Here is a 27,571-nt window from a genome sequence, read left to right as displayed (position 1 = left end):
TAAACCAACATCTGCCTCGAGGCTGGAGAGGCTCAGCCTCAAGTCCCCATCAGAGGTACAATTAACACGTTTCTCCTCAGGCTTTTATGAAGCAAGGAGCCTGGGTTACACAGTGACCCTCTCGAGCACCCCCTTGGAGAGATTTCTGCTTGTCTGGCTGACAAGCGTTTTCTGACCCCTCCACCACGGCAACGGCAGCACCACCGGTGAAAACTGGAGAAAGTATTTCAGGATTTCCTATTCTCTTCAAGGCAGGCATTAAGTTTTCATATAGTCATTTGAGACTCTCCAACTGGAGCCGCCAGAGGACTTGATAGTTTGGGGCTGTTAAAGGCAAGGCACATGCACCCCAACCAGCTGAGGGTGCGTGGTGGTTTCAGGAACAGGACACGCCAAGAACAGCCTCCTGCAGTTACTTTACTGATATAAAGTCTGAACTGCAAAGCTCAGGGCAAAGGCAGAGGCTATGGCTGTCTATACGTTACAACATACAGCACCCTAAAGAGCCAGAGACATCCCTAAAAGGGGACACCCACCCCCATAACGGAGACAGAAGATGATGCCAAGACCCAACGTGGAGGGTGTCTCTTCGTGCAGTGCCAAGTGGCACATGGGCACACACGACCCAGACGAATGCCTTTGGCTCTAACATTTTCCCAGTGTCACATCATTTGGCAAACGGCGCAGGACAAGGTGGGGTGGAAGAGCAGGGTGCGACTTACTGATGAGAGGTTCTCGTCTCTCCGCCTCCCCTGGCTGTGCCGGCTGATGAAGGATCGCGCAGAGAGTTTGTAGTGGTTCAGCAGACACGTGATCACCACCACCATCACCATCATCACCACCACGATTATGATTATCTGTACAAACTCCAACTCCGCTGCAAGAGAGACAGACAGACTTTCAGCCAACAGAAAAAACAACATGTAATTGAGCACAAGAAGAACTAACGTGGCTGAGACACCAATGACACTGCCGCATCCTCCCCCCGTAAAGCTCTCACATGCCTATGTGGGCTCTGCATGCTTTGAGCCCAGCTACTTACTTAATAAAAAACTCATTAATTCACTTTTTCAGTGCCACAGAAGAGTCTCTAGGAGGGATCTTTAAAGATGATCTACAAAGCAGAGTGTTTCCAAGCTACAGTGCGGACAGGACTCCCCAAAGTCCTCCCAGCTGCAGTGTGCTGGATGCCCCCACCGCCGGGTACAAAACCAGCAGCATCTCAGCGCTGAGCGTGCCTCACTCGGGGCCACGGAGCCACAAACCAGCGTAATTCATCGTAACGCAACAATTTACCTAAACGCAAGCTAAATTTCTGCAATTCTCCTCCCATCACCACCACTCCTTCCTCCAGGGGGGACCAGACCGAAGTCTTCCTCAGCACACCCTCACACCAGGTACACGTCCCCTCTGTCGCAGGGCTCGGACAGTGGCACGGGGAGCCCGCGGCACGGCACGGCACGCACCGGCGCTGGCAGGACCCCTCTCCCCGCCGCCGGCCCATCCGCCACAGGGCACAGGCGGGGAGACCCTCCTGCTTTTCAGAGAGACGCCAGACGGGCGCGATGCGGCTGCCCATGGGGGGCCACATCCTGGAGCTCCAGACATCCCTCGGCTCAGGGCTCAGCCAGCTGACAGTGGCAGCTTGAGTGGCTTGAACTGGCATAAAGGAAAACTGCCAAAAATCCTCCAAACAAACAAGAACAAGCAAACAACAGACTATCCGGTTAACTCCGGAGACACTTGGCAGGAGGTGGCGAGAAGCAGCTCCTAAAATTTCCTAAGGAAATAATTCCTCACACCTCTCTGAGGCTAAGGAAAATTGAGTACTGGAGGCAAACGTAGTGCTGGGGTCATTATTTCCATGCATTTGGCACCCAGAGAGCGGACACCATCCCTGAACCGCTCGGTTGCTCCCCCCAAGCCCCCTCGTGCCAGCAGCACCCAGAGCTCACCGTGGCCGGGACCAGGCAGCAGCAACTCCAGTGCTCATCGTAAAGGAGGGGCCAGACCAGCAAAATTCAATAGTTCTGGGGATTTAAACTTTGTTTGCTTCTCAGTAGGGACAGCTATAACATCCAGTTTTGGAAAGCTGTGCCCTAAGCTATCATGGATGCTGCTATCTGTATTTTATCTATACAGACACGCACACACACTTATATCTGTAGATACACAGGAAGACCCATCACGCCTCGAAGGGCAGCATCACACTGCTCATACCAGCTGGGGTGGCTTCTGCTGAGTCAGGCAAATTTAATTTTCTTTTTTTTAATGGAAAGTTTTCTCCTGGCAGGTGGCATTTAAGTGCCAGTAAAAGCAAATAAATGTCAAGAAAACAGTCCAGGTGGTGAGTGCTGCCAGTTACCTTGGAGCTCATTCTGCTAAACAGCAGCTATTTCTGCCATTGCCCAAAATGCTTAACCAGCTCTGCCCACCACCTTCAAAAAGCAGAATTATGCCTTGAAAGCAGAAGCCTTATCTGTCACTTAAAGTTAGATGTATGAGTGACTTGGAGCCCATATACTTACAGCACCCCTAAAACGCAGCTGCCTCTACACCGGAAGATTCCACATGGCGTGGGAAGAGAGGGATTAAAAGCTAAACATTGCTAAGGATTTTTTTGCCTTAAAAATGCCTTTTAGCTAAAGGCATCTTCTTGAAAGAGGAGCTCTGTGTCTTTCACAGCAACCCCAGCAAGGTGCCCGAATGCCACTGTGAAGGGAAGAGCCTGGAAGAAAACATGTTCCCAACGATTTATTATCCAGCCCCAAAGCAGCAGCACAGCTCGCCCGTGGGAATGACCCAACCCGAGAGCTGCCATGGGTGCCCTGTGCTGCAGGAACGGGCTGAAACGGGAGCTCATTTCTTCTAAACACAAATCAGATTAACCAGACGCGCAAACGCCCCAAAAGTTAAAGGGCTGGGAAAAGAGGATGATGCAAAACCTTTAAAAAAAGGCACAACACCTCTTCCTGTGTCATCCCCCCGATGTAGGAGAGTGTCCCTACGTAGCCCAAAGGCATGTCCTAGCGCCAGCTGCACCCAGAGGCACTGAGAGCATCCCTGCTGACCTCCAGCACCCGACCGGCGAGGTGAAGCCCCAGCACCCCAGCCAGGCACAGGATGCCCCTACAGCTCCCCTGGGTGCTCTCCAGGTCACCCACAAAGAGCCAGACCCCAGGGGGGCACTGACCCAGGGCCCCTCTGCCTCACCTAGACGTGGGCAGCAGAGCCCACAGGCTGGAGAGCAGCCACCCAGCTTGGGTGCAGAGCCTACTTTTTGCAGAATTCATTACAGAAAAGAAAAAAAAAAACAAAACAAGAAGCAACCAAGGTTTTTAGGAAGATGAGTCAATTTAGCCTCAAAATGCAGCATGTGCTTTGGCCACAGTAAGAAAACACAAGAAAAAAATATAAGTGAGGCCAGTGATGGAAAACTTCCTTTTGGGTTAAAAGAGGTTATATTTCTGAAGAAAAACAAGACCAAGGTAGTTGTAAAGGAAAGTTCCTTTCCTAGGACGAGAGGTCCCTTAAATGAACCAAACCTTGCTAAATTGGTCATGGAACTTTGGTGACACAAGTGAAGTTTTGGCCATCAGGAAGCGCCGCCCTAACTCCTTCCTAGGAAGGAACACACACGAGATGTGTCATTTACAAATTACCTAAGCTAAGCTTCCTGCACACACATACAGATATATAACGAGCAGAAGCTGAAGCAGAAGAAAGGGTGGGAATTCCATCAGGGTCTGGGAAAACTTACCAGTGTCTCATCCATCCCCTTCCAGCCTGAATGTTGCTTATTCTGGCTCTGGGACTCCTCTAATTGGGGTATTACAAAACAGTTGCCAAGAGGTGCAATAGTAAGGCACAGTATGATTACCAGAACGAAGGGGACACTGCTTTTTGGCAGGGATGCTCCCCCTGTGCCATCTCTCCCTCCCATGTTCTCTTGGAGCTGGTCATCTGGACAGGCAGGACCCCCACAGGGACCACAGGAGACACAGGCAGTGTTTGGCCATGCATCATGCCTTGCTCTTCAAACGCTAAACTGGGTTATTTCGATGTGGAATCTAGCTTAACATTATGGCAGTCACACTAGCGTTATCAACAGAATAGTGATTGTAGCATCTCGCTTTGTGGGAGGAGGGGGAAATCAAGCTGCAAATTAACATTCTGTGAACAGGTTTGGTGAAATGTGTCTGAACGATAAAACCTGATCAGCTCCCCCCATTCGGACTTTGGCCTTTTCATGCCAATGGCCTTGATCTTCTCCAACCTCCTTTGTTAGCACAGGGAAGCAAGCTGCTCAATCACTGCAGCGGAGCACATCTACCCTTGTCCTGCAACACAGACAACGGCTCGAACATTTAAGTATCATATAGGAGAAATGTACCTGCCGTCTCTGGTGGTGCTGCTGAAATTAAAATTTCTTCCCAATGTTGTATGTATACATGAGGCAGCCCAACCCACTGGAACCTCTGCTCTCTGCACCAGCAGGAGCTCAGGGAAGAGCAGAGGGCACACAGTGCCCTGAGTTTTGCTCTACCGCAAGCCCAGCCTGTGAGGAGCAGCGCAGCCTCACAGCGCCTAGGAGCAAACACATCAGGTACGTCGAAATGAGCTTTAATCCCAAGAACGCTCATGTTGCCCAATCTGGCCTTTGGAAAAAATAAAATAAAAATCAAACCAAACCAAAAAAAAGTCCCACACACTCAATTTCTGCTTTTCAAGTTTCAAGAGACTCATACCCACTCGAGGCACCAAAGTTTCTGCCAACTCTCCCTCTGTTTTAACTTGTCTTCATGGGCTTCATTTGCAGAAAGGGGAAAAAAACCAACACGCTGGAAAGCTGGATATACTCGGTAAGATTTTATCCAAGTAGCTCAGTCAAACTAATGAAGAAAGATCATTAAAAACCCAAACTTTGAGTTAATAAGTTATTATACAAGTGCAATTCAGCTGCTATGCTAATAAAAAGCCTTTGGGGAACGAAAAACAAGCCAAACTGCAAAGCACATAATTCTACTGGTATTCTTAAAAACACACACACAACAAAACAAGAAAAAAAATACTCAACACATTTTGTATTTGGCTTCCTAATCATTGTCACTTTTCAATTAGAAGAGACCTCATTCCATTTCTCTCTGTAATTTTCCCCAAGGGAAGTGTTATAAATGCACTAGGCTTTACAAGATGGGCATATTCAGCCTCCAAATGCAAAGTAAGGTCACACTAATTTAATTTTGCTGCATAATTTTTATTCCAGAATACATTTCAAACTAACAGGTTCAGACATCACATTTAAGTGACACAACCTGCTTTTCTGTATTTTCTGTCTAGACGCTGCAGCTTTGAGAGTCGGTCAGCACGCGTGCAACTGTTCTGCAACTAAGCATTTTTCCCCCAGATTCTCACAATCCTGAAACTGGATATTTGTGATCAAGTAAAATAACTTGTCACATCCCATTCTTCAAGTTCGTTACTCGCTTGCCACTTTAAGCCACATGCGGCCTTGAATAAGGGTTTCACAGTCGATTATAGCCTTACATTAATGAACGATAGGAGACTCCGCTGCTTCCCAAAGCCTGCGGACCCCGCAACGCGTAGGCTCCGGCCGCTCTCCTGCTCAGAGGGCTTTTTGGAGGAAGGCAGCACGTGCCCTTGCTGCCCACACCAGGCTGCTGCCTGGGCACCAAGACGATAAGGCTCTAAAGCGTCTGAAATTTATGAAAATGGCAGCTGGCTGGCAGCTGGTGCCGACGTGGAGGCACCTCACCGGCACGACTGCCGGGGCGTCCAGTCCCGCTCCTCCCACCAAAGACCACGCTCACGGCTCGACAGAAGTGGCTGCAGAACGGTGCACCTCGGAGCTTCCTCGAGTGCCTACGAACAAAATACTTGGCACCCACAGGTTTAAAATTCATTAATATTTTTGCAAGGAGGTAGAGCTATTTGAGTCAGCGGTGACACTGGGAGCACTGAGCCTCTGCACACACACGCAGTTCGCAATGGCTGCAGGGGAGGTGAGGCTATAATATACTTTAAATGCATTATTTCCTTACTTTTTACAGCTATACTACAGTTCATAAAATGCTTACTATAAACTTTATTAATGCTTTTCCTTCCACACAGAGTATCACTGCTGAAGACAAACGCTCCAAAGCACTGGCAAGTATAAAGAGGAGTTAAAAAAAAAAAAAAATACACCTGCATTTTGCTGCAATAATTACGGGTACTCCAGCTATCATTTACAAGTGGACAGAACAGCTTTCAGACAGGGTCTCAGCCAAGATGACCTTTGCTTTCAGCCGGGTATAATACACATCTGCAGGTCAAAACAATTATCTGTAAGCTTCAATTACAATTTCTATATATACTGGAATTGCATATCGTGTCAGAAGTGATGAGAAAGAGAAATGAAATTACTCAGGAGATAATGGCTAAGCTGAACAAATGTAGCTGCACTAGCCACAATTCCTAAGAAAAAAGTTTAAAAAAAAAATAAAATATGCCAGTCATCATAAATGCTGTGGTGCACCGTGCTAAAACCCAAGTCGGTTTTGCTGAGACAAAATTAAAGCAAGCAGAGAATCCCCTGCAGAATACTTTGCTTCTCCTATGTTCACTTTCACTTCCTCTGGGTATTTTTATCACTGAAAACCCCTTAGTTCTGACTTGAAACAGATTGCTGGGACAGTTCAAGCACAATGAGTCCAATCACAAGCTCACATAGACTATCAAAAGTAAGTTCTTAAGGGTGTGGAGAAAAAACTCCTGCTGCTAATTTCATCTTCTGATGGACATCAGCCTGGTGTGAGGCAATCTAACGCCCTGCTTCACGCCAGACAGGATGAGATACCTCCCAAGCCAGCCTCGCTGTTGAAAGTTAATGAGCCATCAGTTAATTTTTACCCAGGACGGATGAGATATGTACCTCAGCTTCTGGATGCTCCCGTGATGGTCCCTCCGCATCAGAGCCCCATTATCACTCGTTTTATTAGCATTCTTTGGGAAAAATACACCTAAAACTGTGTTTTGAAGTTGCTCCATGTGCCTGACAGAGAGGAGAGCTGGTAACAGAGGCAGGCAAAGACTTCATCAGGCTTTGGGGGTGTTGGACACAGCCCCACCGCTATGGGGAAACTTCCAACATTGCCCCAACATCTCCAACAGCACAAGTCACAGAAAAGGCAAAAAAAGTGGGTTTAAAATGAAAGCTTAACTCCAGTGGTTTCCCCTCATCTAGAAACTGATGTGAATTTGAGTAGTAGAAAAATCCAAAAGGAAGTGAGTAAGAGTCAGGGAGACTAAAAAGGGGCTGAGAACAATGCAGATTTTGCTATTTCAGAAGTTTCAGAGAACTGTGGAAATAGTGTTTCCCCCTGAATCACCGCTGTGCCATCACTGCCCACATGGGTACTCGCTCCCAGCAGCCAGGCTCCTCGCTGGGCAGGAGGGGTGTTTCACCCAGCCTCGCGTTTTAGCCCTTCACAGCGCGAGGACCATCTTGTTGAAGACCCTCCACTAACACCTGCAATCCGAGATAACAGAGTCCTTTTCTGTGCTGGGATGTTACTCCGCAACCCAGCTGCATGGAAATTTCCAGACTGGTCATTTTCCACTGTACATAGGGACTATTTTTAATTAAATGTCATTTATGTTCCCAGAGAAACATCCTGTAAGTGCCCAACGCAAAAGCCGAGGAACCTTGCCGTGTACTGTGCCTTCACCTCTGGTCTTCACTTTCTCTGACACACAACAACTTTTACACCAAGACTGAATGGAGTAGTTTTGTACAGAGATTCCTCCTGCTGCCTGACAAGCCTCGATAAAACGGGCAGAAACAGATTGAGATTCTTCAACTTTCCTGCTGAAGTACAAAGAGATGTGATCAGGTCTTGTACAAACCTGGGCAGCATCTCGCTAACCTCCAGAAGACACAGGCTAAGGATATCTTCTAACGGCAGGCAGCTTGAGCTCCCTGGCCCCATCCTGACCCTGCAGCACCCCGGACCACCCCAGCAGGACCTGCAGGTGCCCACGCAGGGTTTTAGAGCAAGGCTTTTCCCACAGTGGTGGGCACACCGCAGCCTCCCTCCCCGCTCAGGTGGCAGAGCCATAGCCTCTGGATGGAATCAATGCTCAGATATAGGGGGTTGGCGGTGGGGAATGAGGTAATTAAGGTCCCTAGGAAGGCAGAGGGCAAGCGGCTGGAGCAAAGCTTGGCGTGGGAGATGCACCATGGCGAGGCGGAGGAGTGCTCGCCCTGACCCCGGGCACCTAGATCAGCTGCCAAGTGGTGAGCCCAGGCTCCCAGCCCGTCCACCGCAGGGAGACAAAGTCTTTCCCCGGGTCACTCAGCCCAGGAATGAGACCCAGCTCCGACTCGACCTCGCCAAGGAACCCGGTCCCTCCTGGGACTGCGCGAGAAGCACGGCCCTTGGTGCACGCATGGAGCCAAAGAGCTCACCAGCAACAGGACGCAATTACTGGGCATAAATCTATTGGCATGAAAGGGGAACCTGCAGCACAGGGCGCCTGAGCCCTCTGCCAGCAACCAGCCCTTGGGCGAACACGTGCGTCCTGCGGGGTGGCAGCAGGATACCTGTTAACAGCGTGCAAAGCGCTAGGTGATGCTTAGAAAAAGCAGAGCTGAGAAAAGCATCTTGCTCTCTGCCCCCGGAGCCCTCGCTCCAACTATGAAGCGGCACTTTCCACTCCTCGCCGTGCACGGCCGCTTTGTGGAGCGCCTGTGGTTATTTACGGAGCCTGGTTCACGCGGGTGACTCGGCACCGTGATTCAACAGATTCCAACCGAAAGCCTGCAACAACGGGGAGTGGGGCACCTTGGTGGGGACCATCCCGCAGCAGCGGTACCGGCCTCCAGCACAGTCCCCAGTCCTGAAGCTTATGAAATCCATAAATGAATTGCTGCCTACCATCAGCTAAATATGGTGGCACTGTAATGTCACACCACATGTCCCGGCTTCTTCCGTAATCCTTGGGGATTTAGGATAAGTTCAACTGACTGCAACGCTCTGTCCTCCACGCACCCCTGCTTCACACCCCGAAGAGGAAGGTCTATACACACACACACACACACACACACACACACACACGGAGTCTTTCCAGACACGGCAAAATTAACCAGATGAATTAATGAAAAGTGTTCACAAATCTGCAGTGAGCACTTTCATCCCTGATTTTCCATTAACACCTCTGATACCCACAGAGCTGCCCTTGCTGCATGACTCAGAGCAAGACACAGCAGAGATGTGCACAGCCCTGACTGCCGTTCCCTCTCCTCCCAATTTTCTCATCTTTTCATCCACCCCCACCCTTGGGTATCTTCTGTTTGAACAGGTTCCTTGTAGCCCTTGATGGCAGCACTCTAGTTACATAAAAAAAAGCATGCAAAAGACTTAAATAAGGGTACAGCTACTTTTCGACTGAGCACGTGCAGGAAGGTGGTGGGGAGAGATGGAAGTCCAAATCAGACTGGTACTGGCAATAATCTGAAGCTTGGAGCTGAAGAGCATCCACGCATCCTTTCTCCCTGTCCGTGATTCCCCAAATACTGCACTTATAAGCTTTGTGGGATGCCAAGCAGGGATGCTCAAGGATTTCAGCCAAGAACGGTTTCAGGCCAGTAACCTTAAAGGCTTCTCAACAGGCTTGTGCAGCTCCTCAAAGAGCAAATGCAAAACAAGTCTTGGCATAGGGGCGGACCGAGGTCCCCCTCTTCCAGCATCAGTAAGTGTCTGTCAGCACCCAAAACCTGGGCTGCTTCATTAGCATCCTATAGCAAGCATCCTTTTCAGCCACCGGTCCAGAGGTCACTGCCTGCACCCCTACCCACCCCAGGCGCTTTGACAGGCAGAAGGATATGACCCAGCATTTTCTCCAACAGACCTGGGCTGCCGTCTTCGCACGAAACTTATTGCCAATGGGCAGGCAGAGACGCTGCCCTAAACCAGAAGTGATGGGTCTGACTTTCAGCCGTTCTCAGCACCCACATCTCCGGCTGAAGGCAGCAGCAAGGGCAGGGGCTTGGGCACCAGCAAGCTGCAGAGGAGGAGGAGGAGGAGCGACACCCTTATCCATTCTGTCAGCTACTTGACAGCCCAACCCGCTCCTCTCCCCAGTCTTCGCTGACATTTCAGAGCACCACAGCTTCAGCAGTGCCCAGAGGCACCATCGAGAGCAAGGAGACACACAAGGACAGTCCTTGCCATGAACAGCTGAGAGCCTACCGCTACCTTGCATGCCCCAATAATTAGGGCACAAAACAAGTCCTAATCACTTTTGGAAAATGAAAGCTGAGAACACCCTGTACCGCCTTGCCTTACACATACCGACACGCTGTCTTTTGCAAGCAGAGAACCAGAAAGGCCAGAGTTGACATTACTGAACTGGTCCTACAGCAGGCCTGGACCAAAGCAGGGTCCACAGAGCTGGCTCGAGTTCTGCCCGGTCCTCATGCTCAGTTCAGAGCCCTGCCTGCCCCAAGAGCTTGCATTCGCGCCTGCTGGCTGCGAGCATACTTTCGGAGAGCAGGGGATAGATGTTACAGAAAAATTTGGGCACCCTTTGGAGCTGCATGTGGCTCCCTGGAAGGACCCGAGGGTTAAACTCAGCAGAATCGAGTCCAGCCAAAGTGTGGTCGTTATGCCAGATGCTCATCAAAGCCTCTGGAAAAGGATGTGGGTTAAGCAATGTAGCCAAAGAGCGGACCTCATTTTTTTCTACTCAAGGCTAAAGAATGTGAATTTGAAGAGAGCCATGTGAATCTGGTCACCCTTCCGAGCTATGATTTTAGTAAGGAATAAACTCACAACTTCTCAGTGAGCAGCTGCAGGGGCTCAGATGCTGCAGCATCCCACAGGAGAGGCAGCAGGGTCAGTGCTGGGACCCTGTCTGACCACGGCCCCTTGCCCTCCCCTCTTCATACATACAGCGTGGAGGAAAATACCCTGGCATAGCAGCAACACAGCCTGGTGCAAGCAGTTCTGCCCTGGCATATCCTTCCCAGCCCTGCTTGGAAAAGGCACATGCCCATTATGCTAAACATTACATTTGAACTGCTCTAATTTAAGCAAGAACCAAAACAGCTCCAGGCAACAGCTGGAATCCAAAGGCTGCCAGAGAGGGTGCACCAAACACTGCTCCTGGTTTAGAGAGGCCATTTCATCCACCAGATGCCAAGCTCCACTCCTTAGAGACAAATGTTCTCTCTCTCAGAGACCGGGGACAGGGAAGAAGAGATGAAAGAACAAAGAACTTCAGACGGCAGATTACTCACCCTCCACCGCTCGTCTGTTAGGTCATTTTAGAAGCCATCAGACCAGGTGAAGTCATTACTGCAATATTCGTGTATTAGCCTCAGCTACATTTATCTTCTAAATAATACCTCCATAAAACCACATATGAAGGGCCCATCAGATTGTCAACAGCTGTATTTGTTTACAAGGCAGCACAGGAAGAAGTGCAGATAGATACAGAATATGAACTTGATATTGCCACTGCTGGCACTAATCAGCAGTATCGTGAAGCTGGAGCTGCAGCAGCAAAACCAAGTCATCAAAGAGAGCAGGATCAGGCCCGTGACAACAGGCAGGACAGCTGGGAAGAGCCTGTTGGATTTGGTCCTGCTTCATGCATCATCAGTACAGTTATAACAGCTAAATTGCATTTCCAGATTCAACATGGCCGGTTCTGATGCAGCAAGCAGAAATAATGCCGTGCGAGCTAGTGATGGCAGATTGAGAACAGGGCAGGAGGGCAGAGAGCAAATGGGACTCAGAAAAGGAGCCAGTTTGAGGAAAAAACAACATTGCTGGAAAATGGGTGATGGGGCCCCAAGAAGTCAAGCTCATAGTGTCAATCCTTGGGCCATAACTGTGTTTAATATAGTTTTGTTTTCTTCATTTGTCACCCCGGGTAATCAAGCATCACATCCTCTGAGTCACTGGCAAATGATGGCCTCATCCTGCACCCCCACCTCGTTTTTTTGTTTGTTTTAAAGGAAATGGCCCCATTTCATACTTATAGCCACGGAAGCATCAGACTGGTTGGGCCTCAGAAAATTTTTTAGTCCTTAAAACACAGTAACCGTCCCAATCACACCACTGTGCCTGTTCTCAAAAGGTGTCCTTCCTGAGCTAGCATGGCCACAGTGGCAGCTGTGGGGAGCAGGACCTGCATTCACAGAGCAGAAAGGCAGGATCAGCAAGGCAACACTCAGCTTTTACATGGAAATTGCAAACGTGAGAGCTGGGGTCAGCAGCTCTTTCAGCTGGGACACCTCCTGGCTCCAAGCAGAGACCTGTCAACTGGAGACTTGTTTAGAGAAACTACTAAAGACGTTAACCAGCTCCCTCAGAGCAATGAGAACTAACGAGGTTCTCTGGGACACTCAGACTCTCTAAAATCTTGCATATGCCAACCCTTTCTCTCCCTTTTTGTGCCTATTTCTCTCACCCTCCCCTTTTCCAGGATTTTGAGAAAGTATTTTATGCACAGTAAGCCTGATCCCAGCCTACTGAGATGACTGGAAGGAGTACATTGCTTTTGAAGTTACTCCCAAGGGTAAGGACAGCTAAACTGGATTAAAAGCATAAAGTAATTCTGGTTTTGCACTTAAAAGATAGGTAAATTTGCTTGCTCACTAGAAAGCGTTGAGCCAGGTTCATGGCCCCCACCAAGCTGAGAACCACCACAGTATCGCCTGCTCCCCGAGAGGCGGCACGATGGCATCAGGCTTGGACAATGCCTGGGGCAGGGGCGAGGGCAGCGTCACCCACCCCCTTGAACAGGAGCATCCAGAGAGGGACACAGGAACAAAGAGTTTACGGTTTGCAATCATAAATAGCATGAAGCAGAAAAAAAAAATCTAGCAAAAAATGAGTGAAAAAAACAGTACACAATATCCGGATCAAACCCTGCCAGCTGACCCTGAAAGACCAAAGGGGTTTTGTTTGTCAGTGGTATTTCTACAGCTAGTAAAAATAAACACATTAATAAATAAGTATTTTCGTATACCCTGGAAACACTCCTGATCAATATGTGGCTTGCTACCATAGAGGTTTTTTTTTTTTTCCTTCCACCCAGCAGAAACTCATGACAAAGGAAAGCACATCTCATTTATGAACTTAGCTATAAATACTTTTGCTAACTGCCATTTAGGAATTTCATTTCCTGCTTGAGCAAGTCCTGTTGAAAGAGGCAATTACCAAATTTGTTTCTAGTTATAGAAATAGATGTTTTTCGCTGCCCACATCTGTTTCGACAGACAAATTGCCAGTCGCGGACGCTCCAAGGAGAGCAAGTGCTCCATCCAGGGAGGGCTTCGCCACCTTTCCAGAAAGCTAACAGCAATTACAGGGATTGGGTTTCCAATTCCAACTTAATCTGAGCCCCGTCTCCCGCTGCGACGGAGCCGCCTCGCACCGACGGGGCACCTGCAGCTTCACAGCCAGCCGCAGCCGCCCGCACCACGTCGGCCGGCGCACACCGTCAGCCGCTGCCGGCAGCGCCATGGCCTGCTCCCTCCTCCCGCTGCTGCGGAGACGCTAAGGAATACGCGTTTCATTAGTCACCAGGCCCCTCAAAACAAAGCAGCTTTAATTCCGCAGGTCGCGAGGATCCAGCACCGCCGCGTTTGTCGCGCGCGCAGAAAGGAAGGCAGCAGCGGAGCATTCTCCTCGCCTGCAAAGCGGTGAGATGGCACAGGCTTTCCCGCTCCGCGTGGGACACCCCGCCGAAAAACAGCCAGCTGTGACGGCACGCGGGCGCGGAGATGGAGGTTTGCGGCTGTCATCGGCATGGACCACAGCCTCTCCCGGCCGAACGCTGCATATACCGGGTTTTACCGGGCCTCCCTCGCCCACGCCCTCCCTTTCCACTTCCCTCCGCCCTGGCTGTCCTCTAGAAAGTTTCTATTTCCACTTATTCCTGGGAAAACCATTCATCGGCCGATTCCCAACATGCTCGCCCGCGGCCCCGCCAGAGCCCAGCTGCGGCTGAGGTGCCCCAGCGCCAGCGCCCAAGCCCCGGCACGGTGCCCGGCAAGTCCTGTGGGACCGGCGCCCGAGCCGGGGCACCCCGAGAGGGACACGGGGACAAGCAGCAACGGCCGTGCCTCCCTGCCACAAGCACAACACCCATCGCCTCACACCCAGCGCCCGGCTCGGGGACGCAGCCCAGGCGCAGAGAAGCCACGGAACACCGCAAGCCGTGGCCGGGGAACTTCTGCTCCTCCGGCATTTTTTCCTACGCGAATCAGCACGGCTTCCCCCGCGCCGTCTCGCTTATCAACCCGGCGCAGCCTCGAGGAGCCCGTCGGCATTCGGGATGGGTGCCGGGGACCCCCACCGTGCCCCCCCCGCCTCGTCCAGAGGCCGCGGCGATCCCGGGGGCACCGGGACACGCGCCCTCAGGCAGCAGCGCCGCGGGGGCTGCCCCGGCGCGCGGCTGGCAGACGGGTGTCGAAACACGGATTGAGCAAGTTGGCCAAAGCCACACAGGTCATGACAGGGCTGTAACTGCAACCGGATTTCCTCAGCCCTGTCCAGGGCCGATCAGCAGGATACCTCTCCCTTCTCTGCCTCTGCTTAAGCGCCGTTATCATCCGTATCGTTTTGTAGCTTTTCCTTACAAAAGGACTGACCCTTCACAAGGTAAGTTACTCCCATGGAACAAGGACAATCTTAAGTTACAGACATAATTATGCGTTGCAGGGGAAAAAAAAAAAAAAAAAAAAGAAACGCCAAACGCATGCAAATGCCCAGACACGCACGCTGCGTTTGGTCACTGCAATATTCAAGTTCAGTTCTTGAACTGGACCGAACAGCACCAGATGGAAGCGAATGCATGTGCATACTCTCACACAGAGATGTGAAAAAAAAAAAAAAAAAGTATATTTATACACACACACCCCCCCGCAGAGCGAATGGGGGAGGTGAGTAAGAACGCCCCAAATCTGACAAATTAAAGCTAATAAATTTACTTCCACCTCAGCTGTAGCAACAGCCCAAGAAAGGTTTTAACTCCTACAGCAGATATGCTGGAAAGTCTGAGTTCTGTTGCAGCGTTTCGCATTTGCGAGTTTCTAAGCACGCACAAAAAGAGAAGCTGTCCTGCCCTGTAAAACCCAGCAGCGTTTGCTCGGCAGAGAGAGTTTTTGGAGTCGAGAACAGGGCTGAGTTCCCATGCCCCCCCCCCTCGCCCGGCCGCGGCGGGACGAGCCGAGCCTCCCCACCCCAGTCCCCGTCCCCTGGCACATCTGCGTCCCTCCTGCCCGCCCCACTGTCCCCAGCACCCCCGTCCCGTCCCCACGCAGCCCCCAGAAGGCAGATTGATGACACGGGGCAGCGGTGGAGAGCCGACCCTCGAGGTCAGCCCCGACAATAGGTTTTTGGGGGCGGTCGGAGGGAAGAGGCCACGGGGGCCAGGAGCCCCCCTCCCCGGCTCGCCCATCACCTTCACGGACGTGATTCCTAGCCCGGCTTTTGGGGCCACCCGCCACCTGCCCGGTGGGGGACGAGAGGGTGGGATGGTGGGCGGCGGGTGGGCACCCCGGCCCCCGGGAGGAGAGCGGCAGCTGCCCTCGCACCGGGGCGGTGGGCGACTTCGGGAGGACGGGGAAGGGGGGAAGAGCAGAGAGGAGAGGATTATCCATGGACACAGCCTGTCCCCTTTTCACTGCATTTAACAATAAAGCAGTAGCTATAGCAACGGGGTTAATTAATGCATCCCATTTGCATAACTATAACTGAACCCATTCAAACCTGGCTGATATTTTCATTCTTAAACCTGGCCCGCAAGGCTGTGCTCTTATGGCGAGGGGAACCCAAACAAACACAGCCATACATACATATTTCTATACTCGCAGAGAGATGCAGGTACACTCAGGACATCGCACAGAAACAAACCCCGCACAAAGCCACCCCTCGGCCGTGCCTGCTGCAGCGTGACCTGCCGGTGAGGCTCCAAGAGCCATTTGCTCCACATACCTTTATTCCCCCAGAAAGCATTACCATTTGCAAATAAGCACGTGGAAAGAACGAAAAAACGGGGACTGAAGTGTCGTTCAAAAAAACATAAAACGGGGAAAAAGTGATTTTCGGAGATGGAGGGAGTAAAGCGCATTCCAAGACAGAGGGGGTAAGGAGATAGGCAATGTAAAGGTTTCAGACTATCGTATAACCAGAGGGAGAAATGTCTTCTCACCACAAACATGCATCTGCATGATGTCTAGACAGTCATAAAAAGGGCAATTAAAGTACTGCAGCCTGCAGTAAGCTAATGTCTCCTCTCCCAGTCTAAATGGTTGAAACATACTGTACTAACTTCGAAAAAAAAAAAAATAGGATGGAGAGAAAGACAAGTTCGTAAGGAAAAATGTTTTCAAATTCAGTTTTAAATAAGCCAGTAAATTAATTCAACCTTGTCAAATCTTTGCCTTATAACATATCAAATATTCCGCCTGCGTCCTGTCTAGACTGCGATAACAAAGGGCATTTAAAGCCCTGCAAGATGCGCTGACAGAGTAGCCATTTAAAGATGCAGTATTGCTTTCTCCATCTAAAACGATTTGTCAGATGGAGTTAAAATGAAAATGATAAGTAATCACTCTGGTTCACAACCATTTCAAAAGAAAAAAACCACAAAAACCCCACAGCTCATAGATATAAATCCCACTAAAATCATTCCAATGTATCATTCCAGTGGGATTTGTTTGGCCTTTTTTTTTTTTTCTTATGGCATTTGCTTTTTTTTTTTTTTTATTTTGTTAATCTGAGATGTCACTAGCTTTCTGCAGCACACGCATTTCTAAAGAGGAGCATATTAAGTTTGAAAAAGCCAGCTCCAAGTATTAATTGTTTCAACTGATATAAAACAATGGCTTGCACAGAGACACTATTATAACTCCACGGGTTGACACGGAAAAGGAATTTTTTTATTTATTTATTTACTTAAAAGCAAAAAAATAAACTATCTCACATGAGAGAAACTGGCCAGTCTCCATCACTGATACAGTTCAGCCTGGACAGTCACTGTCCTCAGGAGAGCAAGAGAAAGAAAAGTTAAAGCAAACTATGTGGATGTGCACAGCATGCTTTTTTACTGAGAAAGGACAGTTTTCTGGAAAAAGCAAAACCAGATATAATCCTGTCTAACAGAAGAAACATTCTCCTCCCTTCCTGAGCTTTATCAGCTGTTGGACAACCAAAATCTCCAAAAAATATATAGGTAGAATAGCTGATCTGGCTTAACAGGACAGCTAACACTGCCCACGATGGAGCAAGCATCCCGCAGACCTACAGCTACCCTACAGGCAGCTGCTTTTAACAGGGCGCAAGACTGGATTTAAAGACTGTTTTGTTGTGACATGGCATGACCAGATGCCCCTGACAAGGGAGCAGGGCTGGGCTGTGCCCAGCCCCGGGTCCAACCACACCATACAGTTGCTTCTACGGGGGGGTCACGGTGGGGAGTCACCCCTGAAAGTTCAAAACTGGGTTGACCGCAGTCTCTGCTCCTCACCCTATAGCATCCCACCACCACCTCATTGGCACCTCCGTCTCCCCACCCTTGTTTCTTAATTATTATTTTAATAAGACTGTTTCCAACTTCACTGTTCATTCCGCAATAGCCCAAGGGCTACAACTGTTCATTAGACAGAATTTCTGCTTTAATTGCACTGACACAGATGTGTAGGTTATCTGGAAGAAATTACTAAAATGAGCAGTAAAGAATGGGGCTGGATGCTTTTCTTCCCTTACGGAGTTTAATTTAACATTATTTCCCCCCACACCCCATACAGGCAGTATCATTCGGTGCACTGTGGGTTCGCAGAGAAATTAACCCCAAATTGTTCCCGCTGCCACGGTGCGTACAGGTGCGCTTTGCTCCCCGCGCCGCACTAGGATTTCCACGGGGGCTAAAAGCGCAGGTTTGCCTCCGCGGGTTGCAGACGTGGTGCCAGAGGGGCCCGACACCACCCGGCTCTGCAGCGCAGCCCCTCCACGGATGCACGGAGCAGAGCTGTCCCGGCAGAGAAGCCGGCAGCTGACTCCTTGCCCAGCTGATGCGTCTCCACCGCTGCCAGCGGGACGGCTCGTGTCCCCCGCCGTGGTCCCCAGGCAGTGCAAGTCAGTGACATCCACCCGAGAGTGGAAGTATGCGAGACCACCGATAAAGCTTTAGGGAAGGAGTTCCAACCTTGACCTGACCGTAACTTGTAGGTTTTGCCCACAAGTTCCCCGATGAAGGCTCGGCTGCAGTCACCCCACGCACCTGCGTCGTCGCGGCTTTCGGCGACTCCAGAATCACGACGCCAGGATGCAATATGCCACCGCCGCCCCACAGCTCGTGCCTATCTCCGCACCAGCGCTGCAGGTGCCAGGACTGGGGTGGGAAACAGGCTCCCTTGGTCCCACCTCACCCTCTGCAAAGAGGTAAATCACCAGACATAGAAAAAAACGCCATCGCTTCTGCTCAACAGCATCCATGCTTCGAACCGGCCACGGTTGTGCAGCTGTCAAATCAGCCATGGAGTTTACATGAACTTCCTCTGCAATTCGTGTTGGCGAGAGCCAGACACATAATAGCCTTGGATTCACGGAGAAAGAGCTGCCAGTGTTATTTCTATTTAAAACCTCTATTTGAGCTTCACACACTCATTCTTCACACATAATACACATGCACATACACACAAAATGCAGAAGTGAGCCAGATCCAGAAGCATTTCACTTCACCGAGAGCAGTGCCTAATAGCGATTTCAAGTTTTGGCTCACTGTTATTATTTAATAGATTTTAATTCAATAATAAAAAGTATGAACCTGCCAATTTTTTGTTACATCTTCTTGCCAGGAAGGGAAAAAAAAAAAAAGAAAACAAAAACACAAAAAAAAGAAGAAACCCTGCAAGAAACTTGCTACCAACTTATGTATCCAACTGTTCCATCCCTGCTACCTCCCACCCTCCCAGGCAAGGGGCTGCTCTCCTGAGCAGCAGCACAAAGGCACCCTCCGGGCCAGGTGAAGGCTGAAGCTGCTGGAGCACTCAGCCAGCCAGGGTGGGCTGGGGGAACAAGCAGATGCACATCAAGGGTTCAAGTCCCATCTCTGAATATGTCTAAAAGCCACTAAAAATATCTCTTTCAGCAAACTCATCTTTGATTTAAAGGGGGGGGGGGAGGAGGCATCACAAATGCTTCATGTCAAAAAAGTGTACATCAAGAGAAAAAAAACCTTTCCTTTGTTGCTAGGGGACTTACTCACTTTGTATCTGCTGAAAATCTTTAAAATTCCACCCTTGTATTTCAATAAAACCCCAGGACTGAAGCATCTCATGTGCTAAAAAATCAAGAGACAGAGCACATCAGTTCCATCCTTCATTTGTGAGTACTTTGCTCAGGCCTGACTTCGTTTTGTATCTTGGTCCTCGATGCTTTTTGGCAGTTTGCTCTAGACTTACTGGCAAGGGCTAAAAGGCTTCTATTTAGCTGGTGTCAGCTGAGCATCTGTGCCTGCAAGAACTGGAGTGGGGGTGATCCCGACTGCATTTCAAAAGCACATTTCTTTTTGGGAGCTGCCACAATAATTTTAACTCTAAGCGCGTTTGGGTAGCGGGGTGACTCCCTCCGGAGGGGTCCCGGCTGCAGTCCTAAGCGGAGTGCCCGATTCTGGGAAGGATTCCTGACCAGCAGAGGGAAAAGGAGCTGGGAACACTCCCTAACCTGTGACCCTGATAACAAAAGGCAGGGAGAGCGTCTAGACCTCCAGTCTGACGGCGAGTGAAGGCGAGCATTGTGCTGCCAGCACACAGGGGCTGCCGCAGACAAGGCAGGCACACACGCGCTGTGGGACAGGAGCAGCGACGCAAACCCCAGCTGCAGCCGCCGACGGGCATCGCCCCCAAAACACACCAGGTTATTGAGGGAGGGAGGCCACGCACAGCCCACCCTTCCTCGCCGGCACAGGGTTTAGCAGCAGCTTTCGGGGCAGCTCCCGGTTCCCAGCACAGCTGGGCCCAGTGGAGATGAAGGAGCTCATCAGATTTCCAGCCTGACTGGCCCTGGGTTTCCCTTTGCCTCCACGTGTTTCACACATACCATCCTCACACTCCCCAACGCAACCATACCCGTGCAGATCGCCAACAGGAGAGAGCAAAAAAAATACGCTTCCTTCCACGAAGCCTTTATTTTCTGCTTTCCCTGCCTGTCTCAGTTAAAAGGAGACAAACCAAGATGCTCCCTCTCCACCAAGCCTAGAAAAAGGTCAGCTCAACGTTCAAAAAAAGCTGAAGTTGAGACCCAGCTCTACCACATATTTCTCGCGTGACCCTGGACAAGCCCCTTGGCTTCTCAGCGTTGTAGGTCCCCACTTATAAAAATACAAATACCCTAAATAAATGTTAGAGCTAATGGCAGGTTACTGCCAGGGAACTGCACGAAGAGAAAACAAAAGACCTATTAAAAGCCCTCCTTCATCTCTGCCAGAAAGAAAACACTATTACCCAGTACTTAAAAAGATGCATTAAAGGAGAGAGAGCAGCCAGGGGTTTAGGGACACCCCTGGCAGGGCAGCGAGGGGAAGCACTCCAGGCCAGCCACCCCCCACGCACCCTCAGGATGAGGTTTTCCCCGGGGGGGGCTCCCACACCCCAGCCTTGCCCTTGGCCGTGCCCTGACCGTGCTGCTGCCGGCAGCGGGAGCAGCACCTGGCCCGAGCGCTCCCAGCAGACAGCGGGGCCGGTCCCGCACCAGACAGTGCTGACCTGCCGATCAGAACTTTTGGCAAAACAAAACCCGTTAGTTTCGCTCTTCCCAAAGGAAAGATAACTACCTCCAAGAAACGGGGTTTTCTGCCAGAAGATGGGCTCCAACCCAGCGGTACAGATGGTGAAACCAGAGGGACTCACGTGCGCAGAAGCGGTGGCACTGGTGCAGTACCACCCTGGGCATCACCAGCACCCGCTGACCCAGGCGCACCGCTCTACATGGGACCTGCAACCCTGGGAACAACCAGCACCCACCTCTGGGGGACCATCCATCCTCCTGCCACCCCCCCCAGGCTGGACCTTTGGAGTTACAGTCTGAAGCCAAGCAAAAGCACCCCCAGCAGCTGAGAGAGTTTATATATCCATTAAAAGCCCACCCCCCCCCCCCCCCCCCCCTTCTGATGAGAGGTGAAATACTAACAGCTGATGGTGAATACACTGAATTCAGAGCAAGAGCAGATTTTTGTGATCCTAGTGGCCACCTGATGCCAATTCTTCACCAGCACACCCTACCACATCCACACCTTTCTACCTGAAAAAAGGTGAGGGACAGGGAGTTTCTTCTCCCCCTGCCTCCATCACTTCCTACCCCATTTCCAAAACATCATCCCTCCTGCAGAAACTCCTTCCCCAGGTGCTCCGGGGCCACCCAGGCACCAACGCCGCCTGCAGAGCTGGGAGCTGCAGCAGGACACTGCGTGGTGGCACCGGGGCGAGATGCCACGCACCTGCAGTCTCAGCAAGGTCCGGCCCAAACTTCTTCACAGCTCGGCACCTGCCGCGGCAGCAGCTCATCTTCTGACAACTGCGTGCGATTTATTTTTGGTACGCGTGCACAGGGAGACTGAGAGATCCTACACTGGGATTTTATCAGCGGTACGCAGCTATGGAAACAAACCCATTTAGGCTAATATAACAAAATGCCCAAACCCACGACAATAAAATAAAGAGCGATGCATATGGGCGTTTTCACAAGGGAGTGTTACAGTGAATACAGAGCGTGACCCAGCTTCTGGGAAACGGGTGGTCTATGTTTCCACTCGGACAGAATCCACTCAAACCTCCAAGAAATCAGTAGACCATGCATTTTCACCTAGTTACATATCTTGCCATGTGAATTTTGTTTTGCGCAAACCCTCTACCCCGCCCTTTGATTTTAAAGGGTTCAAGGACTGCACGTCCTCCTAAATCAGAGGAGTGGCTTCTCGCTGAGGGCATCTCCTCTTCACCCTCCGTACCCGTTCCCAGCCACCCTCTGTGAGAAGCAGGAGAGCCAACACAAAACCCAGCAGAAATTGCAGCACCCCTTTTTGCTCCCTGCGGGGAGCACGGCAGCGCCTGACCGTGCCCTGATGCGCAGCTCTGGGCAGAGGCTGCGGCTCAGCCGAACTGCTCCCCTCTCAGCAGGCGACAGCGAGCCACAAGTCATTTACAGAAATTCAAGAGTCTGGCATCCGCACCAAAGACATCCAGGAGTTACCAGGAAGATGGTGGAACAGTTTAAAACCCCAAGAAAAAAAAAACAAAACCAAAAAAAACCCAATGAAAGCTAAACCTCCCTTGAGCCGGTCTTGGGTGGTGCTCCCTGCCCAGGGTTTGTGTTCTGACCCGACGCGTGCAGGGCTTTAGCCCAGGCGGCACGGGGACGGGCACGGGCATCTCTCCCCGAGGGTCCCGGCTCCACAGGCAGCACCGGGGTGCTCCGGGAGGAACCGGGTGGTGGAGGTGGCGATGTCTGGCAATACTGGCCCAGGCTGCAGCTGCAGACAAGGACCCAGACAACAAAGGCAAGGCAAAAAGCCATCCGATAGAGGCAGCCATGTCTGGCAGACCGCGGCTTTCAGAAGCCCGGGGAGACTTTCTGGGCATGCACCCATGTCTGCAAACACAGCTCCTCGCAGGGCGCACAATTAAGCTAGCAGCAAGATAGCTGAAGCGTCCTACACCGTACTCGAAATAGTATCCATCTAGTAAGATTAAAAACCCTCAAAGAGTACAAGAGCGCGGCAAAGGAGCAAGCAACTGTAGACTGCAGGGAACAACTCTACAACAACAACAAAAAATTATATTTAATTTTCTGTTATTTATATTCTAAGAAAACTGCATGTTTTCACTTGCATCTTTGCCTGCCTCCCTGAGGCACAAACATACACACAAAATGGGACAGGGAAGACCAGGGAAAGCAGGAAGAGCAGCACAGCTAGAACACATCCCTGCTCGCACGCTTTCCTAAATCACAGGACAAGAAAACACGTGCAAGTTTTACAACAGTCGAGCAACAGCAAACACCTTTTGCTAGAGTGAAAACGCCCCGAGCTACGCTGCTCAGAGCAGTGACATGGGCTCCCTCCAGCCACCCGGCTTATCTGCTGAAACCTGTCTTTTAAGGCATTAATAGAAAGTAAATATAAATCAATTATTGACTGCTGCAGGACAGTTTCCCTACGGACTGGCATGAGTGTTCCAGCACCGGGGCTGCGCCGGCCCTGTGTGCACCGGCTGCTCCCAGCCTCGGGCTCCTGCTGTTCCCCTGCCTGATGTTTGCACCACGATAACGCTGCTGCTGGGACCGGTGGTGTCTTACAGCTTTTTTACGTAAGCAAGGACTATTTTGCTGTGCAACCGAATTGTGCCATCAGGCTCGAAACAAAGCAACTGAAATAATGCTTTGTCTCATTTCAGAGTATGACTTTTAGCAATAGGTGCTTGATAAAAGCCTAATGAATGATTTGTAGGTATTGTAAGCACGTTAAAAGTCTGAGCGTGGTTATAAGCCAAGGTCATAAGCTCTATTGACTTCCCAGGCTCTATAACAATTGATTAGCCATTTATTAAAATCATTTACTCACCACTTGTTAACACTTTATTTAGTCGGTTCTTCCCCAGCAGGCTTGGAAGACCACATTTGAGCAAAGATGCCTTAATTTTGAGGTACTCTCATAAACTCAATTCTAAACTGAGAGAGAGAGACCCATAAATGTTACAACAATGTCTTTTTAAACCAGCAAAGGCTCTTCTGCAAACAGGTTCAGCTCAAATCCAGCCGCCTGGTTCAACAGGGCTCCCAATGCCTGGTTTTGCCTGTCCTGAACATGGGCAGCTCCTGCCACGCTCCACAGAAGTCCAACATGCTGTGACTTAAAAGGATTCAGGTTGTCAAACTACTTTCACAAAATACAGTGAAAGTTTTCTTCCTTGATGTAATGCTGCTCATTAGTTTGCCAGAGTAACGGCAAATGGAAGAGTACTCGCACTTAAAGAGACATTCAGCCTTTGAAGATGTTTCTACGTTGAACAGCAGAAGAAAAAATCCCATCCAGGATTACCAAAGTGCAGCCAGCTATTTATCAATAGCTTCAGGATAATATTTATCAAACAGCCTCTGAAGACATCGCTGCATCCCCCTCCGCACCCCGAACAGCAGGTACCTGCTGCTCTCAGGGCAAGGCAACGTACCACCCGTTCCGTCAAGCGAGTAACCGGGGTGTTTATAGTACAGCAGCTGCAATCATGCAATCAGCCTTCATAATTAGATCTTGGCAACTCTTGAAATACTTCACTTACCCAGTTTACCTGGAAAGGTGCGACCTAAACATTCAGTGCCTGGAGACATTTGAAAGAAAAACAGAAAGCATCCGTCAGTGATGGGAGCCACCTCCGACCAGCTACAACACACACCCCAGGTCCCCTCTTGGGGACTCGCTCTTCCAGAGCTCCCCCCTAGCCAACCATGGTTGACATCCGCACCCAAGCCTACCACCTCCGCAGTAGCCAGGAGGTCCAAAAGCACTCCAAGCCGGGTCTCATCACTCCCGGTAACAACCCCACATGCTTTTCCCACACCAGGAGTTGCAGCACGAGGTCCCGTTCCTCTCCAGCCACGCCACTGCACTGGCTTCCCCAGGACCACTCTCCTCCAGCGCTCGCGGCCAACTTGCCCGATGACATGCCGAAGCCTTACGAAGGTTTGCTAAGTTTTTGGGATCACTCAGCCCACCCCAGAGACCTTCCCCCCACATCCAACAGTGCCAGACCGCCCGTCCGCGGCCCCGGGCAGCACTTTGCGCTTCAAGGTGCCGGTGGGCTATTTGTCGTGTTGCTGTCTTCTCTGCAAACGCACGTAGCTGAGCCCCAGGCGCTGCTGAGCCTTGGTGAAAGCTCAGGGTTTCCTGACACCCCGTCCCCAGTGAGCGGGCAGAGGCTGTGAGGTGCTGAAGACCCACAGCAAAATCTTACACGAAACCCCAGATGCAATGCCCAGCAGATGTATTTTCAAGTGAGGAGCAAAGCAGCAAAAAGTCTGGAGTAAAAGACAACTCGTGACTTCTCTCTCGCCCGTCAGTCAGCAGTGCATTACCATCCACAAAACCGATGGGGTCACGGGACACAGATCCCCCCCCGCGACCCCACCAGCACAACCTCAGCACCTGAGGAGCTGCGAGCCACCGCAGGCTGGGATTTCACCAGAGAAAAACTGCGTGCGGGACTTCTTCATGAAGCCCGTAAGGACTGCGTCACCGATAATGGTTAATTAGTACTAATTAGTACCTGCCACAGGCTGATGCAAAGGAGTCCTACTGGCCTATAAAAGTAGCCTTTAAGCCGAGAGCAGGGGAGGCTCCCAGCCGCCGGACCCGCACCTCGGGTGCTCCCACACCGCTGCTCCTCACGCTGCTCCTGCCACGACAGCTGCAGGTACGAGTGCAGGAGAGCGGGCTGGGAGGTTCGAGGGGTTATATTAACACATCATTCCTCCCAAACGAAGCTTTAAAAAGTTATTTTCCGTGCACCTGAGAGGACAGAGATAAGCAGCTTCTTCACCCCAGGAAAAGACGAAGCGTCAGAGCGTCGCTGTAAATTACTGCAGCAGCTAAATAACTTGGGATCCGCAGGCTCGGAGTCAGCTCACTGATTTTAAGTCAGGCTGATTTAGAGGAACGAGTTCAGACGTACGGCAAATCAATGCTTCGCGTGCAGGAGGCGTTCAAAAGCGACCGTGCAAACGTGCGGCGGCACCTGCAGCCTCCGCCGGCGCCGGCACCACCACCGCCCCGCTGGAAGCGGCACCGACATTGATCGCGACGGGAAGGAAAAGAAAGGAATTAATTCTGCTGAGCCAAACGCCAACGGTGGCAACAAGCCGTGACCTCTTCCTCCTCCTCCTCTGCAGCCAGCTCGACGCACAGAGCCCAAAAAGGGGTCGAAGGCTGAAAAGGAGTGAAGAGCCAAAAGAAGAGTGGAGGTTGAGAAAAAAAGGGGCGGGAGGCTGAGGGAAAAGTAGAGGCTGAGAAAAAAGTGGAGGCCAAGCCGAGGCAGGAGGCCAAAGGAAAAAGTTGAGCCTGAGAATAAGCTGAGACCGAAAATGCGTGGGAGGCACAAAAGTGGCGGGAAACAAAAAAGGGGTGGGAGGCTGAAGGAAAAGTAGAGGCTGAGAATGGGTGGGAGGCCCAAAAGAGAAAAGTAGAGGCTGAGAAGAAGTGGAGGCCGAAAAGGGGCGGGAGGCCGAAACAGAAAGTAGAGGCAGTGAAAAAGTGAAGGCCCTAATGGGTGGGAGGCCGAAAAGCGGTGGAAGGCTGAGAAGAGGTGGGAAACCGAAGGAAAAGCAGAGGCTGCGAAAAAGCGGAGATCGAAAATGGGTGGGAGGCCAATAGAAAAGCAGAGGCTGAAACAAAGCGGAGGCCGAAAGGGCTTGGGAGGCCTGAAAGGTGCGGGAGTCCAAAGCGAAGTTAGAGGTTGGGAAGCAGAGCCTCCGTTCCTGCGGCTGGCCGGGTCAGGATCACTTGTTCTCCGGTTAAATTTCCCCAAGTGTAGCAAGCAGCAGGTCCCCCCCCCCGCCCCGGCAATGCCCCCGCGGGCGCCGGGCGCACCCCGGGCGCGACACCCCGTGCGCACGCGGACCCGTCGCCCCGTCACGGGACGTCTCGCCCAAGATGTTTCGGCAATGGCCTGGGACGCGTGGGAGACGCGAGCCCGAACCCTGTGGAGTCAGGCGGGATTTTAGGACGCTGCTCCTCGCCTCTCTCTGAGCTCGCCCCGCTCTCACCATTTGGCCTTTTGGTTTAGCCACCCATTTTGCCAACTTTTTAAACGCAAGTGAGGATTTGCACTTAAAGTCAGTGCTTTAAACTTGACCAGAGCCACCCTCGGCTCCCCTCCCTTCCTCCATATATGCGCAACTATTTTTTTTCATGCAGTCGGCAGCAGGGAAGAGATAGAGGAGTGGCTGAGCAGTCGGCGCATATTCCCTGTGGATCAGTGCCCGGAGCCCTTCGGCAGCCACAGTCCTGCCAGACGACTCCATGTGAAGGGTGGCTCACGCTGTCTGCCTACCAGCAGCAGCAGCAAGGAACCAGTAATTATACTGGCTGGACCAACACCTGCTAGTGGTTTTGTCTTACACTGTTTGTGCAACCAAATAGGCTGCCAACAAAACAAAGATGTACTTAGTCTAAACAGGTGAAAACATGAAACAGGGAATGGAGCTGCCGCGTTTGTCCCATGACGCCTGTGTGCAACACATGCCGGGAAATGATTTTTGGTTTAGTCTGCGAGGAGGCTCCAAAAGCAGGTAAAAGCATTGCGTGCACTGAAAAGACAAGTCTTTGCTGTGGGAGGAGGGAAGAGGACTGCCCGTTCCCAGAGCCCAGCTCCCAGACCCGGCCTCGCGCTGTGGTGCAGGGCACACGAATGCTCTTTGCTGGGCTGCAACACCAGCACCAGAAAAGCCTGGCTTGCTGGTAGCACGGCCAGAAGAGTCCTGCTAAACCGGGCATCCCGCGCAGG

At 51.1% G+C, this 27,571-nt stretch overlaps 1 protein-coding gene across 1 annotated transcript in view; it reads right to left on the bottom strand.

Annotated features, from left to right (window-relative positions):
* PMEPA1 (prostate transmembrane protein, androgen induced 1) overlaps positions 1-27,571 on the bottom strand; it is a 53,228-nt gene that overhangs the window by 11,882 nt on the left and 13,775 nt on the right. Inside the window, 2 exon segments of the mRNA XM_030009457.2 lie at positions 723-877; positions 24,353-24,391. Coding sequence (XP_029865317.1) covers positions 723-877; positions 24,353-24,391 — 194 coding nt within the window.

This window comes from Aquila chrysaetos, chromosome 3 (assembly GCF_900496995.4).
Source record: "Aquila chrysaetos chrysaetos chromosome 3, bAquChr1.4, whole genome shotgun sequence".
Lineage (NCBI taxonomy): Eukaryota > Metazoa > Chordata > Aves > Accipitriformes > Accipitridae > Aquila > Aquila chrysaetos.
This window is presented reverse-complemented; position numbering and strand designations above follow the sequence as displayed.